A 16778-nucleotide genomic window follows, 5' to 3' on the forward strand; every position below is an offset into this window, starting at 1 on the left:
GGACAGGATTGTGTTCATCAGAGAAGGTCCGACTCCAAGAGCTGTATGGCGTCCTCGTTGTCCTGTGTGGAGAGTTCGGTCAAGATCTTATGGTCAGGTGCTAATCATCACTCTCCAGTGCCATGATTAGTAAAGGCGCTATATGATATACAGGTCAGGTGGTAGAGAGACAGAGGTGTTCTATAATGGGCTTACAGGGTGGGTCCTTATTCTACAGAGCTGAGTGAGATCATCAATATGCAACATGTCACCACTCACCAGGGACGGACAGACGTGATTAATGACAGATGGAACAGGAGCGATAAAACAGATATGCAAAGGTGTCGAGGGTCCTTACCGTACAGACTTGAGTGACATTCTTACTGCTGCGTGCTAATCAACATGTCACTCGTCACCACTCACTGATGCCATGATGAGTGAGCAGAACTACCTGGCCTCGTACTTGGTACCCGTCTTCCTTAGCAGGTGGACAAGAAAGGTCCTGTAACATAGATATCGATGTGAGGGTGCTGAGGGAGGGTCCTTATTGTCACGTGTTCACAGTCCAGGGAAATTGTGCTAATCAACATGTTGCCATAATTAGTGACAGACAAGAAAGGCGCTACATAACAGCTACTTATGAAAGGTGCTATAAAGTAGAGAGACAGATGTGACACGTGTTCTATGAGAGGACGTAGAAGTAAAGATGAAGTACGTCACCTCAAAATTTCCTATAAAAATACAGCAATGTCATTTTCAATTGTATTTATTTTTGCTGTCACGTCACTTTCTTTATAGGTTTTATTTTCATCCTGCCGATGTGAAAAAGCAAATATGAAAAAGTCAAAGTCGTCTGATATAAACGAGGTGATGCTTATTAGTGGCCGTACTAAAGAGAGGCCATGTAAAGAATCCGATGGAATGGCGCCGAGTGTGCCCGTCTTGTGCTCACCACCTTAAAAAGGCCCTTTTGATTTCTAATTTCAATAATTACGATGGTGCGTATGAAACTCTCTTTCTTAATGTACTATAAATAAATAAACACACACCACTGAGGGTCAGCATCTTTACATTTGGTTTGATTTTCTTCAATTTCCATTTTACACAAAGCAACGTGCAGTGCTACCTAAAACTCAGGATGACTTCTCACTGCAGCCATCACGGCCGACACGGTACAACAACACAACTAACTAACACTCGTCACGACATTCAAGGTCCGCTTCAGCGCAGTGTGCGTAACTAACAGCGTTATAGCGCCACCTAGTGTGCCAGCCTGTGAAAATCAATTGAATTCAAAGGGCACTCGTTTCTTACCCAAGACAGGCGAAGACCTTCAACATGAGAAGCATTTCCTGCCAGGCCCACGGTGCTTCCCTACAGCCAGGTGTGCTGGGTAAAAGAGCAGGGCACAAGAGACTGATAGGTAAGAAGTTATGTGCCAGTCCGGGTCCCATCCCCACACAAGCAGGGGTGCCAATTTCTCATTTATGTCAGTTTTGTTTATTTCTCTTTTTACGTTAACATCATCAATTGTTTTGGTTCTTTATATGCTTTTGTTTTTTCTTCCACGTGCCATGTGTTTTCTGAGAGGTCCTCCTAGTAGAGGTTGGGACCACCTGCCCATCACTGCCCTCAATCTGATAAAGACTGAGGAAAACCCCCAGTCCCCTGCGGTTCATTGAATGTGTTGGCAGTAGGCGACTTATTTCTTCTTTTTTTGAACACTGATTTTCTGGATTTTTGACCTTTGTGCTTTTGTGTGTTCATAATTCTGTGTATTGGGATTTTGTTTGATGCAGAACTGCCATTGTGGGCAAATCCTTCTGTGCTCTATGGACTGCCCTTGTGCTTCAGAACATTTTTGATATAATACATTTCTTACTGATAAAAGATTCTAATGTTTCCCACTCGTCACTAACCCGGGTTTGATGGCACTTCGGAGTCATTTTGGGACTTGTTATGCGAAAGGACCCCAAGTTCATGACACCTCCTGCCTCAGGGGTGTCAAACTCGGGCCCTGGAAGGTCGAGGTGGCTGCAGGTTTTCATCCTGGCCACTTTCTTCCAAAAAAAGCATGCGATTTGTGCATACGACTGACGTGTGGCTTACGTGACACGCATAACTCGAGATTTGTTTTGTTTTTCTTCCCTGGCTGGGGTTCAGATCCTTGTTTTATGTCCTCTTTGTTCACGCCCGAGTCTTTATGTTCGTTTTATTTATTACTAGTCGTCCCCTGCAGCTCTGCCCACATAGTAGTGAAACAGGACAGACTTGAAAAATCAATAAACAAACGGGTACCACTAGCTAAGCGGAGGCGAGGTGCGCTCCAACACGTGGCGACAGGTAGACCAATTCGAACGGAGGCTGGCACGCGTGCGTGAGTGAGTGAGTGAGTGAGTGAGTGAGTGAGGAGGGTCCTGGCCGGCCCCCCACTCCTGACGTCACACTTCCCCCTCCCCTACAGCCCGCTGTGTGCCTCTCGGATTCACGCAAATAAACCGGAACTGCAAGCGAACTCTGATTCTTACCGCAATGAGAGAAGTCGCAAAAATCACCCGGAATGTTCAAGCAAATTCTAGAAAAAAACCCGATCAAAACCCGTGAAGTAGTTCTCTCGTGAAAAGCAGACAGACAGACAGATGTTGGATTTTACATATAGAGAGGTTTACTGCATTCTCTGTGTCTGTCATATACTGTCTTTTGGGGGTCCATCTGCCCATCGCTACAAGGGTCTGCCCTGAGCTCTATAAAGGCGGGGCCATCCCACAGTCCCTTGCGGTTCATCTCAAAGTGCTCGTGTGCGTTTTTTCTTGGACTTTTGGATGGGTGTTCCGTTTGTGACTTCATCTTGGATTTTGGAACTGGACTTTGTTCTCTTTGGATTGCCTTTACAGGAAATTCCTATTTGCCTTTTGTGTGCCTTGGAACTTCTCGATATTACAGATCATTTTTTAATATATAAAGATTCTACGGGACCCTTTGTGTGTTTTTTTTTTTTTTTTAAATGGTGTTTCCCCTTTTAGTGGAGCTGTTCGGGGACTTTGGTGCTTTAGGACACTCAGCACAAAGTGGTGTGTGAACAAAGCAGGCTCTTCTGATTTACTCCTAAATGCATGGCCATTGTACATTTCCTTGGCGTGATGGACCAGGTACCACATCCTGGGGTCACTCTATGGGCCCCGCTGCCACAACGATCTGCGGCTCTCCATATAACAGGAGAGCTCTGAGTGGCGCGCTATGCACCTGCCGGTCACATTGTCACTGGAGCTCCAGCGCCGGCTCTGCTCTTTCTGCTGCCGTTCTTTCCCCCAGCGTCCCTTTGGGCGTCTTTATTATTTTTCCTTTTTCAATTACTCAGGTGTGCTGCTAATTATACTGAGGCCACCTGAGGCAGCACAATCTCAAGCTCAGCTGTCCCTCGGTGTCATGGTGTGTGTAAACGTCTCAAAGTCTTCTGCGTCTGCTTTGTGGGCCTCGTGTTGTGAGTAATTAGTCACTTTGTGCTCCACATGATTAGGCCGTTAGGATTTTGAATTCACTTTTGGGCTTTAGAATTTGTTTTTAAATTTTTTTTCTTCTCCGCTTTCTCCTTTGTTAACCGTTTTGATTCATTTCTGCCTAACAAGTCCATTTCAGTTGAGTGTTGCTCTCTGGCAGTAGTTTCCAACCACAGCGTTTAGGTGGGGTTTTCGTTTGATCAGAGGCTTCTCTGCTCTTTGGGATAAATCAGCACAGTGAGAGCTACACAGAAATGGGGGGGGGGGCATAAAATAACAGTTAAAGAAAATGCAAAAGCGTAGAAATGAAGCTTACCTTCATATATACAAAAAAAGAGGCTGCCAGAGGCTCAGCAAGTCAAAATCTGATAAAAGATGAAACTGTAAGACGTAAGAATGAAGGCCAAACACGAGGACGTTACTTGAAAGCCCACAACACACACTGATCTGCCAAAGTGGTCGCACAACCCTGAAAAGAGGGCTTCTTATTGTCATCATTATTAATAACCCGAATTCTTATTCTTATCTTTAGGAGTGTCCAGCTTTGTAGGGATAAACTGTGCCAGGACAGAATTAGGAGGAGTCTGACCCTACTGTCCATTCTAGTAAAAAAGTGGCCTTATTATTAACATTAGGACAAGTCCGAGGCCATTTATCCCAACAAAGCTTGCCAACCCCGTCCACCAGGTGGCACACCTACATTTGTGGGGTCCAGAAAGTTGAACTGCTATGGGGGTCCCTTCGCAACCAGCAACAAGTTCTGGGCATCCACTGGTCTCTTCTTCAATGGGGAGGTCCACAACAAATCACCACAAATTTGGATTTTAATACTTTAACAACATGTAAGTATTATTTGTATTGAATCATACTATTTTTTAAAAACCCCTTCTCATACTCTAGACACCCAAATGTTGTAAGTAATCCGAACTAAAGTCGCTTCTAGTGCGCCTCCCTGAGGCTTAAGCTTCTTTGCAGATCCACCACACGTGTGTGTCCTTCTCTGTGTGATGAAAACCTTCTAACATCTGCGTGAACTTCACCCTTCACCACAGCTATGGTCATTGTCTCCACTCTGCCTTACACAGCAGCCGTGATTGAGAGTAGATGTCCAGGTGAAATTCATAACCCCAGCTGACCCCAAATTTCTCTCTGTAGAGTTGCTGGTCAGAGCCACGGGTGTCTTTATAAGTGCAGTCTGAAGAGGCCTAAAGACTATCGGAGGTCCTCTGTCGCTTTAGCCACATCCGATTCACTCGGCTCATTCACATCTCAGTAAAGATCACAAAGCCCGTAGCCTTCTATAATAAATAAATAACCTCAGGTTAAGCTAGGCCACGGCGAACCCCACAGAGTTTGAGAGGTTACACAGAGGGAGTTACACAGCTACAACACTTGTGGAGTTTTGAGGTGACAATGACATTGTATAAATCACAGAAGATGCGTCCATCTCTCATTTTTTAAGACAATACAGTAATCTGGATGAGAGCAGGCCATTCGGCCCAACAAAGCTTGACAGTCCGATCCACTTAAACCTTCTAAAGAAACATCAAGTGGAGTCTTGAAAATTCCTAAAATCCTACTGACCACCACACTACTTAGTGCAAGTGTCTGTGGTTCTGTGTGTGAAGAAAACCTTCCTAATGATTGTGTGAGACTTCCCCTTCACAAGTTTAAGGCTGTGTCCTCGTGTTCTTGATGAGCTCATTTTAAAGTCACCGATCCACTGGACTAACTCCCTCCATCATTTTAAACATGTCAGTCAGGTCTCCTCTTCGTCTCTGTATAGGCTCAGCTCTTTTAATCTTTTCTCCTAACTCATCCCCTGTAGCCCACCGTAATCAGCCCAGTCGCTCTTCTCTGGACCTTCTCTTGTGCTGTTATGTCCTTTTTGTAGCCTGGAGACCCAAACTGCATTCAGAACTCCAGATGAGGCTTCACCTGTGTATTATAAAGCTTGAGCAGAACCTCCTGTGACTTGTACTCCACACATCAAGGCGCTATATAACCTGACATTCTGTTAGCCTTCTTAATGGCTGTTAAAATGACTTTCTGGGAAATTAATTCCTGCATTTATTTCTAGTAGGATTGACTACTGCAATGCGGTGTTCACTGGATGTTCTTTGCTCAGCCTCCAGTTAATCCAAAATGCTGCTGCAAGAATTATTATAAGATCAATAAAATAGGAACACATAACTCCAGTCCTTAAATCCTTACACTGACTCCCAGTTAAGTTTAGGGCAGATTTCAAAATCCTCCTTTTAACATATAAAGCATTAAATGGCCGAGGTCCGGCTTACTTCTCTGAACTTATCATGACTTACAAACCTGAGCGCACATTAAGATCTCAAGATGGCGGTCTGCTTAGGATTCCAAGGATTAATAAAATAACAGCAGGAGGTCGAGCTTTTAGTTACAGGGCCCCTAAACTGTGCAGTGGTCTGCCTGCTACTATAAGAGATGCCCCTTCGGTCTCAGCTTTTAAATCCCGGCTGAAGACTCACTACTTCAGTTTAGCACACCCTGACTAGAGCTGCTGATTAACTGTGCAGACTGCATCTCTGTTGTTAGTCATTAGCACTAAAACATAAGTAACATGATAGTTATAATTGGATACTAACCCTCACCTATTCTGTTTCTCTTCTCGGTACTCAAATGTGGCACTTGGTGCCACTGCCCACCTGCCAAGTTGTTTTGCCTGCCTAAGGAAAAGTCATCCCTGATGGAGGATCGCAGGAATCGTGAGAAAGAGGGGTCCTTTCATCGGATTGGCTGACTCAGCTGTGGAATGGCCAATTAGGGGAGGCACCTTGATGGCCGAGGTCTCCAGGACTCTGAACAAATCCAAATCCTATTATGGGATGTCATCTACTGTTGAATTCTGCTCTGTCCTTGTAATATTTCTATTGTACTATTGTAATGTATAGAGGATTACTTGTGTTCTGTTCTGTGTTGTATTGCCCCCCCCCCCCTTTTTTTTTTTTGACACCCACTTAATGCCCAACCTACCTGGACAGGGGTCCCTCTTTGAATTGCCTTTCCTGGGGTTTCTTCCATTTTTTTCCCCTACAAATGTTTTTTTCTTGTCTTCTTAGAGAGTCAACACTGGGGGGCTGTCAAGTGACAGGGCCTGTTAGAGCCCACTGCGGCACTTCTTGTGTGACTTTGGGCTATATAAACATAAATTGTATTGAACAGTCCTTGCCAACTGAGCCCACCACGATGCCCAAGTCCTTCTCATAAAGTGGACTGTTGATCTTCAGACCGCCCATTGTGTACTCAAACCTCACATTTTTACTTCTGATGTGTGTAACTCTTTACATTTACTGACATGCAATTTCATCGGCCACAAATCTGCCCAAGCCTGTCAGCTCTCCGTTATCTGCCAAACCATCTAACTTGGCACCATCTGCAAACGTAACCAGCTTACTACTTCTATTCTTATCCATAACATTTCTATGTGTTAAAAATAACCCCTGCTGGTCACCACACTTCACATCAGCCAGTTCTGAGGAGGGTCCTCACCCCGTCACCTTCTGCCTCCTGTGTCCGAGCCAATTCTGCAGCCATCTGCACACCACACCCTGAACTGCCATATCTCATTCTGTGCCAATCTATGGTAAGAAATGACTGACATTGTGTGGGGACAGTGACGTCACAGCCATACTGTACGTCCTGAAAGTTTAAACTCAGATCCTGGAGGGCTGTGGCCACTTTCTCCATTAGCACCCAATCCCTGCTGCTAATGACACAGACTTCTTTTGTCTTCATTTGAAGAGATTTGCTTTTTTAAGATTCACAACCCTTCACTTTTCTTCTCCCCCAACAATGAGGCACAAAAGGAGCCAACAGGCTCACTTTATCAAACGTAATCCTCTGAAATGAGTGTAGACGTGAGAAGAAGTGATCTGCTGCTCCAGGAAACAAGACATTTGGGTGGCGCTCTCAGAAAAAACAAAAAGACTACGACTTCGCAAAATGTGGGCACTGACAAGCCACAGGGTGGCACAGGGGTATCAAGCTCACATTTATTGAGGGCCTTCATATACCCAGCACGGGCCGGAATACATCCACAGACGACACCGACGAGCAGCTCTCTGCCAAACCTCAATCACAAAGGGGTGACCATAAATCACAAAATCAAATGGTGAAAGGTGAGTATACTAGAAAGTGAATATAAATATATATATAAAATAGATCCCCAAAATATACAATGAACTCATAAATAAGAAAAACAGACAAATATATCCACAAAAAAGTTGCCCTCCCTTGTCCCTCTGCCATACAAAAATCTGAACCCAAACAACAACCACCACACACAATGCAAACCAAACCTGCCGTAAACCCAAGAGACAGACACCAAGTCCAGCCTGGCACTGAGACTGACGAGATGTTCGAAATGATGAAGCCGGCCTAAATTCTGCAAGTCAAAAACCAGAACAGCCCCTCTCGTGAGAAATATTTTGAGATAATTTGAACTATAAAAACCTATTCCTCATTTTGAGGCCTAGACAGGCCTGAATCCTCCCAATTTCCTAGGGTCAGGCTTCCCTGGGGCAAGACCTCTTTCTGGGGTAGTCCAGTTAAGATGCTGGCTTGCATTTTGTGGGTCATTTTTAAAGGCCTCACCCTTTTTGCCATTTGTGTGCCACAGCAATCACTACACAGTTTTGTGAAAAGGGACAACAAACTGGCAGAAACAACAGAAGAGACCAACACAAATGACAAAAAGCAGGCCACAACCAACAAGAAATGAATTAGGAGGCGACATCTGAGACAACACCGTGTTGTACACATATGGGCATCGGCAATTCTGAAGTCCAGTTGCTGAGGTCATCAGTGTGACAAGTCTAGAGACTGGTGGCCATGTTCTCCTTTGAGTTTACAGAGAATCCCTGTGTCAGTTTGCGATTTTTTTTGGTGTTAACTCCCCGTCTTTAAAGCTCTGCTCTCGTTTCGGTGTCTCAAGTTTTAATTAGAACTTGAGAAGCAAACGACTGACCAGCTTGACTTCTGGTTACAATTCCGTCTTGTTCTGAGACTATGTTTCGTCTCCTGATCATTACGGTCACTACAACAGGACTGAGTGAAAAGAAACAAAAATTAGGCAGTGACTAAAGTCACGCGCGTCCAGTCCATCCATTTAGACCCGCATTAGCATGCATCTCCATCAGAGGGCACTTGAGCGCATTAAAAAATGGACGTAAATGTTCAGAGACGGACAGCAGTCACATTTATCACACGAGGAAATGCACAGGCGACTTCTATCCACATAACAATTGAGTCGGTGGAAAAGAAAAATGAGGTAAGACGCAGAAGGGCACCAGGCCAGCCCCCCGACATCTGTGTAGCATAAACAGTTAGTGGAGTGGTGGCAGCGGCACATGTGACTGTTACATCTCTGCCATCATGCTAAAGTCCTTTAAGGCTGCCTGGCGTGTCACCGTCACGTCACTTGTTCTTCTCTGGTCTCCACCAGCAGCCCGTTCCCATTCTAACTCCAAGTCAGTGGCCATGCACAGACTAAGCGCGAGTGCCAGGCGTAAACACTAAACTCTACACATGGAAGACACGTTAAAAGGGCCTCTGAGAAAAATGAAGGTCATCACGGCTGCAGGTAACACGTTTTGAATGCCGACGAAGCCGGCCGCTTTAGAAGGGTCCGAGGGCTGGATGCCAGTTTGACGCCCCTGCATTAACACCAAGAAACCGGAATGGAGTAAAAATGGCAGGCCTGCAGGAGGGGAACTTGTGATTTCTGAATCTTACAAAGCAAGTCAAAGATGTCGGCTCCATTAGCAGCAGTAACTGGTTGCTAATTAAGTAAGAGGCTGGAATGAAAACCTGCCCTGTAGGATCCGAGTTTGCCCCTCGCATTAGGAGAACTCCGGTAGCAATATCTGAATCGATCGATCAAAGATCAGCGCACAAGCGTCATGGATTAGCAACACCGTGACAGACACACAAGTGATTATCTGCAGCAAAAGAAAGAACCTCATTGTGCGGCGTCTCCTCCACAAGCCTGGCAGGGGTCTGCGGACACGTGAGGCGTAGTCACATTGTAGAGGAGGTGCAGGTCAGGCTACACCGTGGATACGCCATAGGCACAGCGGACTTTACTCTTTGTATCCTTTCACTTTTTCATACATTCGCCAACTTCCAAACTGGTTCTGGTTGCCCTCGGATTGGCTTGGCAGTGTTGTGATGAGGTGTCACGTCAAGGCGTACATTTGCTAACTTCTTTGTCAAGTCTTTTCCCAACATGCTCTGTGTTTACTTCAGAACAGAAGGAGGCAAACAGAAAATGCACTTCACGAAATATAGTATGTAGTTATCAAACTGGCCAATCGGTGTTGTTGGGGTCCGAGTAGGGTGGGTGGTGATGTGAGGCGTAGCCACATTTTTAAGGAGGTGTGTGTCAGGCTACGCCGTGGGCGCGATGCAGAAGTATAAATTAGTCTTAAGACAGGTTGAAATCAAAGTAATAAACATAGCTATAACATTTGTAGTGCACCATCTATTGGAATTTATTTGGTAATAAAAGGCATTGCATTTGTCATTCCAACAGATGGTGCGTCACAAACATTAGTTCAGCTTGTACGAATTTCATTTCAAATGGCATATAAACAGAGACAAATGTAATGCATACATCACTCCAACAGGTGGCACATCCAATGCATTAACACAGCTTTTATGAATCCAATGCTAAACCCAAAGGCTCGGTCACTCAGAGCGCAGGTTAGTTTGGTCAGAATCAGCGGACCTCTGTGGGCAGGCAGAAACCTAATGATGGAGGAGGTCATGGAGGTGGAATCTGGTGCGTGGCCATTTACAGTTTATGAACACAACTTTACACTCAATCCTGGAAGACACAGGGAGGAGAGTGAAGGCGCAGCAGGATGGTTGTGATGTGCCCACTGTTGCCAGTCCGAGTCTGCGTGTGGACTTTTGCAGCAGCATTTTGAACCATCTTGAGGGGCACCTGCCAGGAGGGAGATCCAGGAGTTGATGAGGGACGTCAGAGAAGGAGAATTGGTGAAAACAGAAGACACTATGGAGGTGGAGGGATGAAGATTTCTTAACGTGATGGATGCAATCCATAGCCTTAAAGACTGAAGAACAGTCGTAGACTACTAAGCACTGTTGTAAGTCGCTCTGGATAAGAGCGTCTGCTAAATGATGTAAATGTAAATGTAAATGCAAGAAGAACAAGCAAAGGAGAAATCAAAATTGCCACCAGGACTCCTTGCAGTAGAGGAAGGCCTGATGAGAACATCGCCAAGGGTGACCGAGACGGAGCTCGTGTTCTTAAGCTAAGCTTTTGTGCCAGTTAGCTGGGCTTTGGTGAGTTTTAAAGAGTTCTGTTCCATCCAGATTTGAATTTTACTTTAAATACTGAAATGGCTTGGAGTTTGGCTCTAGTGTGTGTGTGTGTGTGTGTTGGCCCTGTGATGGACTGGCGCCCTGTCCAGGGTTATTCATGCCATGCATCCTACGCTAGCTGGGATGGGCTCCAGTGGACCCCCACAACGCTGCTCAGGACTAAGTGGGTTAGAAAATGACTGACTGACTGACAGATGATCTTCCACGTGACAATGATAAGCCAGCAGTCCAAAGCTGCGAATAACACGGCCAGGGGGAAGCACAAAGTGACAGAGGAGCAGAGGGCAGTGGCCACTTAAACTAATGCCCCCGATTCCTTTTGCACCAATCGGCCATAAATCGCTATGCAACTCGCGTCAACATAACAGCAGAAGCGCAAACCGTACCCTTAGGGTTAAAGCAGTTCTGACTCGACAAAAACGGCGCAAAGAACGGGGGTCATCTGAAGAGACAACGTGGGAGGAGAACTCGAGGGCAGAACAAGACAAAGGCCGTTGATGAGTTTACGAGAATCCGCCTTCTCCTAACCAAACACGGCGGCGAGGAGGAAGCACAATGCGACTACTGTGTGTTTAAATCGCCAAGGCAAATCCACCTCATGCGCCGGTCCTTCCACCCCCACAAACTGCAGCCAGGAAAGGGAGGCGCGTTCGTTCGTTCGTTCGTTCGTCGGTGTAACGCTGCTAATTGTCAAATAGAAATGTGGTTTCCATAACAACTGAACGACTGCATCCAAAGCCTGGAGGTACAGTAGTGAGAACGACTCTGTGCAGCCACCTCACACTCCGAGATGTGCAACGGCGATTCTATTAATAAAGAGAAACACGGCCTGACACCCCCGTCTAGAAATACCACAACCACAGAGAGGGTGGGCGCCACTAAACAATGGACACGTGTGGTGCCCCCCCCCCCCCCCCCGTCCCTCAGGAAGTCCCAGTTACTCTTAAGTGAAACTTAGTGCCAGCTCAACAGGTGCCCTCCACGCTGGACCAGCAGCCAGTGGTTTGTGTAACTCAAACAAACGGAGGCTTCACCCAATTAAACAAACAGGCCACTTAAAGACCCCCCAAGGCGGCCTCCGCAGCTTCTTAGACTTCACAGTCAACACGGAGAAGAACAAGTGTCTGATGTGCCCCTCGGCCACTCCATTGCTTCCGAGGTGACCTCACCAGTTCGGCTGCTTGACTTCTGCCCCCCTTTTAAGGACGACGACAACAGAGGCTCGTCATGGTTACCGTAAACAAGCAGTGAAGATGAGAGCTGGCCGAACTGGAAGTGCCACCGCCGCCGCCGCCGTCATCTCCTGCCATGCTGTTCACCGACTGCAGTGCTGCACAAGCGACAGGCCAACACAATGCAGAGCCCCACATCTCCACAACTGTGCACCAAGTCCAGCGCCGAGATGGCATGCAGAAGGAGAAAGTGCTTACCTGCTTCCAGAGGTAGCTGTCTGTTTCATTTAACTTCCAAGAAATGGTGACATGGATGGCAGAGAGAACAACTCCACTAATGACAGCGGCCCGCATCCTCACCGGCAGCAGCGTGTAAATGACATAAATGAAGAACACCGTCCACCAAATCCCCTCGGAGGCACTTCTGGGTTCCACGAGTAAAACCCCAACGATCTGCACCACAAAGACAATCAAGATGACAAGGTAGCACACGATCCACATGTGGTCCTGGTGAAATCCATTTTTGTTGCATATAATCATAAGAAGAATGATGAGCAAGATAGCCACGGAGAAGACCACCACATAGGGCACTTTGTAATCCCCACCCGCGCAGTGAAAGCCCAGCATGACCACACAGACCAGCACCAGCACGGCCATCAGCATGGTCAAGCTGCTTTGATTGAGCCTGAAAAAGTAACGCTGGTACAACCTCTCCAACTTCTCAGACTGGAACTTCTTGGACCTGAAGATCTGCATAATGCTGTTGCAGCAATCCACCACAGTAAATTTGACCTCGGACGGGTCTTCGTCGGCTTTGGAGCGCCCCCTTCGCTCCTCCAGCCCTAGCTCCACGGATCGGGGTCTCACCTCTCCGTCGGGATGCTTGGGACTGGGTCTGCTGTTGATGCAGATCTCCTCGCCGTGATCCTGCCACGCAGACTTGGACCTAAAACTCACCCGACTGATGGCCGGGGTCTTGCCGGGCGGTCTTTCAAAATCGTCGTCATCTCTCCATCTTCCGCTAGCCCTCGAGCTTTTCTTTGTGGACGACTTTTCTGTGTAGGGGTAGCCATTGGCTCTCGATTCTGACTCATCCCAAGCTGAGCGGTGCTCGGTTCCGGTTCGGGGTCCCGGGGCACCGAACCCAGGGGGGCTTACGCTGTTTGACCTGGACATGCTGAGCAAAAGCAGCGAGTCTAAAGAGGCACAATCTCAAGATCCAAGCCCAAAAGAGCCACTTGTGGAACGAGAAGACAATCCCATGACAGAAGCACCCGGCACTCCAACTCGACAAATGTACCTTAAAAAAATAAATAACTTAAAATGTTTCAAGGAGACACATTACTACTTAAAACAACCTGAACATTCCACTGCGGCACATCCAAAAGTAAAAAAAATCATCCAGGGGGTCCGGTCTGTGGTCGGCCCCCCACTCTCAGTTCTTTTAAAACATGGACTGCGTGTGTGGATTATTCATCAGAAAAAAAAAAAGAAAGAAAGAATGAAGAATGGAGTCTTCTTCACTGTGACATCTTTGGTGAAACTCACTCTGGACAGCACAAGCCTCCCCCATGGGGGGCTTCAGTGCCTCAAGTCATGTGATCTCCCCAGATAAAAGATCCAAATATCATTAAAAAAAGAAAAGAAACAACAAGTATCCGCCCAGCGCTGAGCAGCCGTCCGTCCTACCCGTGAAGCTCGTAGGCGCAGCGTGTCGGTGGGCGCCCGCTGGCGGACTGGCGTCCCGGCCAGGACCTCTCCCTGCTGGCTTAGGCTCCGGAATTCAGAAGGGCTGACAATGACGGGGAGGCTTCGGGAAAGACAAAACAAATCAAACGCCCAGCTACTGAAGCGGCGCTTTCGAGCGGCAGCTCTCACTCCTCATCGTCGCCTCCGTCTTCGTGTATCCCTCCACCACAACCATCAAGCCCCGAGCCCGCCGCCCAGGCCGGCTGAAGGCACGAGTGTCGCCCGCCGCCGGCTCGTCGTCACATCGTGCGGTGGTCACCTCTCCGCAAATGTCACGACAGGTGCACCATCCCGCATTTCAGTCTCTTCGGCGTGACGGTGGGCATGCTGCGGCGACTTTCATTCCTTGCTGCGTGCAGGTCGTCTTCGAACTCCCAGCATAAGCAACTGGACGTTCTCCCTTAAGATGGGGAAAAAAAATGAAGCAATGCTAAGGCGCCTGTGCTGCCGCTCAAAAAAAGCTGCGGACACGCCGAGGTGGGGAACTGGTGCTGCTGCTGCTGCTGTGGCTCCTCGACACGGCGCTCTCTCCACGCACACCGCGGCCGCCAATCTACCTCAAGCGTCGCTGCACTGCCAACTCCGCCAAAGGATAACACAACTGCAGCGAACGTACCAGCCGCGTCCCCCGTGCAACGCTTACTACTACACCGCCGCCGACGCGTCCCAGCGCTCCATTGACTCCACACGGCTGGTCATCTCTGGACCGCCAATTCCTGCGCGCTTTTCGTCCGGGCTCCGCCCACACGAGCAGGTTCTACGTTTTGGATTGGCCAAGTGTCTCCTCGCCTGCCTTCCATTGGCGTACGTGCCTGTCAGTATTGTTCTCCCCGTAGGAGTGAGCGAGAGAGGTAAAAAAAAAAAAAACAGAGCGAGAGAGAGCGAGGCGCGAAGGTGGGGGCGGGTGTTACGTGTTAGAACAGCTGGAATCGATTAACGCCTCGAGGCCGATCGATTAAAGGGGGGGGGGGGGCACACCGACATCGATACGCCCCGATGGCAGACCTCCTCAATCGCCATTCCCAGGTGGATGCGGGCTTTTACCTCTAGAGGGTGCACTCCGTCCACTCGACACGCCACGCGACTCGCGTGATGATCCTTAAGTGTCCAGTATGGGGGCCCTTCCAGGGATCTGGAACACACGTTAACATATGAACATCATTATTACTTTTATTTACGTATTTGGCTGACGCCTACAGGCGACTCACAGCATTTGAGCTCCAACCGCTTCCATTTCTTTGGATTTCCCAAATGGAGCACAGGCAGGTGAAGTGACCTGCTCAGGGTCACACAACGTCAACAGTGGGATTTGAACCCACAACCTCAGGGTTTGAAGTCTGAAGCCGTCACCAGCCCACTTCATCAAACTCGGTACTGGGTGGGATCAGAAGCCCATCCCAGCAGCACTAGACAGGAACAAACCCGGGGCAGGGTGCAGGTCCCTCACAGGGCCCATCTAGAATAGCCAATCAACCTAACGGGCTCGTCTTTGGGAATCTGGGCGACTACCTGGAGGAAAATCTACAAAGAACCTGGGAGAACATGCAAAGTCCACACAGATGGTGATGGATTTGAACCCAAGATGGTGGATCTATGAAGCAGGGCCTTGGTGACGGTGATGACCAAGAATCCAATGATAATAATAATAATTCATTACATTTATATAGCGCTTTTCTCAGTACTCAAAGCGCTATCCACACAGGGAGGAACCGGGAAGCGAACCCACAATCTTCCACAGTCTCCTTACTGCAAAGCAGCAGCGCTACCACTGCGCCACCTGTGAGTCCTCTGCTGAGATGTGACAACCTGTCAGAAGGATGACCATCTCCGTCACTCAGGCGCTCGTGGTCTAGTAGCCGGACAGGAGCCACTCCTGAGAGCAACACATAAGATGGCATTTAAAGGACTGAGAGCATCTCTGGTCTGACAGGCAGAACTTCCAGCTCTACGTCTGGTGAAGGCCATACCCTCCTTGTCACCTGCCTAACACCATCCCTGCGGTGAAGTGTGGTGGTGGCGTCAGCATGCTATGGGGGCGCAGCAACCCCTAAACTGGTCTGAAATTTGAATGACACCCTTGAAGAAGACCTGCTCCAGAGTCCCCACAGCCCCTCTGACTGGTGGCAATGGCCCAATGACCTGGGGCATACGGCCAAGACAACACTGGAGTGGCCCCACCAAAGCCCCCACAGAACAGGCGTGGAGAGACCTGAAGATGGCAGTTTACTGACGCTGCCCACCCAGTCTAACGGACCTTGAGAGGACCTGCCAGGGAGAATGGGATGAGCTGGCCAAACCCAGGTGTGCAAAGCTTGTAGAGCTGGAACTGCTGCCAAACGGGCTTAGTGAACGTACTGAATGGAACACCATCTTGGGTTCAGGGTCTGGAGACTTTCTGAGCCCACCATATTTGAGGAACTACACAGAGCCCGGGTGGGGGGGTTTGGGGACGTGCTAATCACACACAGAACACGGGAGGCTGCCTAGAAGACATATGCTGGTTTGCTGAGGTGATGAAGTAAAGCCTGAGACGGACGACTGTTTGACCGCCGTGTGTTTTAATAATCCTGCAGTTTGTCTCTTCGTATTCGTGCATCCACTGCACAGCCCCTCGGTTTCCACTCATCACATTAGGGTCAAATCAGCAGAGACGCTATTAGGGCTGATGACATCTTGTTGTGAGGGTCTGCGGTGGGCACAGCGTTGAGTCCTGCTGATATCGTCACTTGGGTCAACTGACCGTTGAAGTTTGTGTCTGTTTTGATGGCGTGGAATGGCAGCGGACACTTGGCCAACGTTTGCTTACATTGGGTAACTCAGAGCGGCCAGTCACATTTTATATAGCGCCCCTCACAATATCACCAACACAGTAGAAAAACAAAGGCCGAGTGGGGACAGAGAAGGGGAAACCTGGAGATGGCCAAACCCGGTGGTCTCAGAAAATGCACAGTCAGATCTCATGACTTACACACAGCTGATAAGGCGTCCTCCATATCAGGAC

At 48.1% G+C, this 16778-nt stretch overlaps 1 protein-coding gene across 1 annotated transcript in view; it reads right to left on the reverse strand.

Moving 5' to 3' along the window:
* Positions 1 to 13685, reverse strand: part of adcy5 (adenylate cyclase 5) — a 144626-nt gene extending 130941 nt beyond the window's left edge. Inside the window, exon 1 of the mRNA XM_028808081.2 lies at positions 12287 to 13685. Coding sequence (XP_028663914.1) covers positions 12287 to 13204 — 918 coding nt within the window. The 5' untranslated portion in view covers positions 13205 to 13685. The remainder of the gene's footprint in view (positions 1 to 12286) is intronic.
* Between the last annotated feature and the right edge of the window lie 3093 nt (positions 13686 to 16778).

This window comes from Erpetoichthys calabaricus, chromosome 8 (genome assembly GCF_900747795.2).
Source record: "Erpetoichthys calabaricus chromosome 8, fErpCal1.3, whole genome shotgun sequence".
Classification (NCBI taxonomy): domain Eukaryota; kingdom Metazoa; phylum Chordata; class Cladistia; order Polypteriformes; family Polypteridae; genus Erpetoichthys; species Erpetoichthys calabaricus.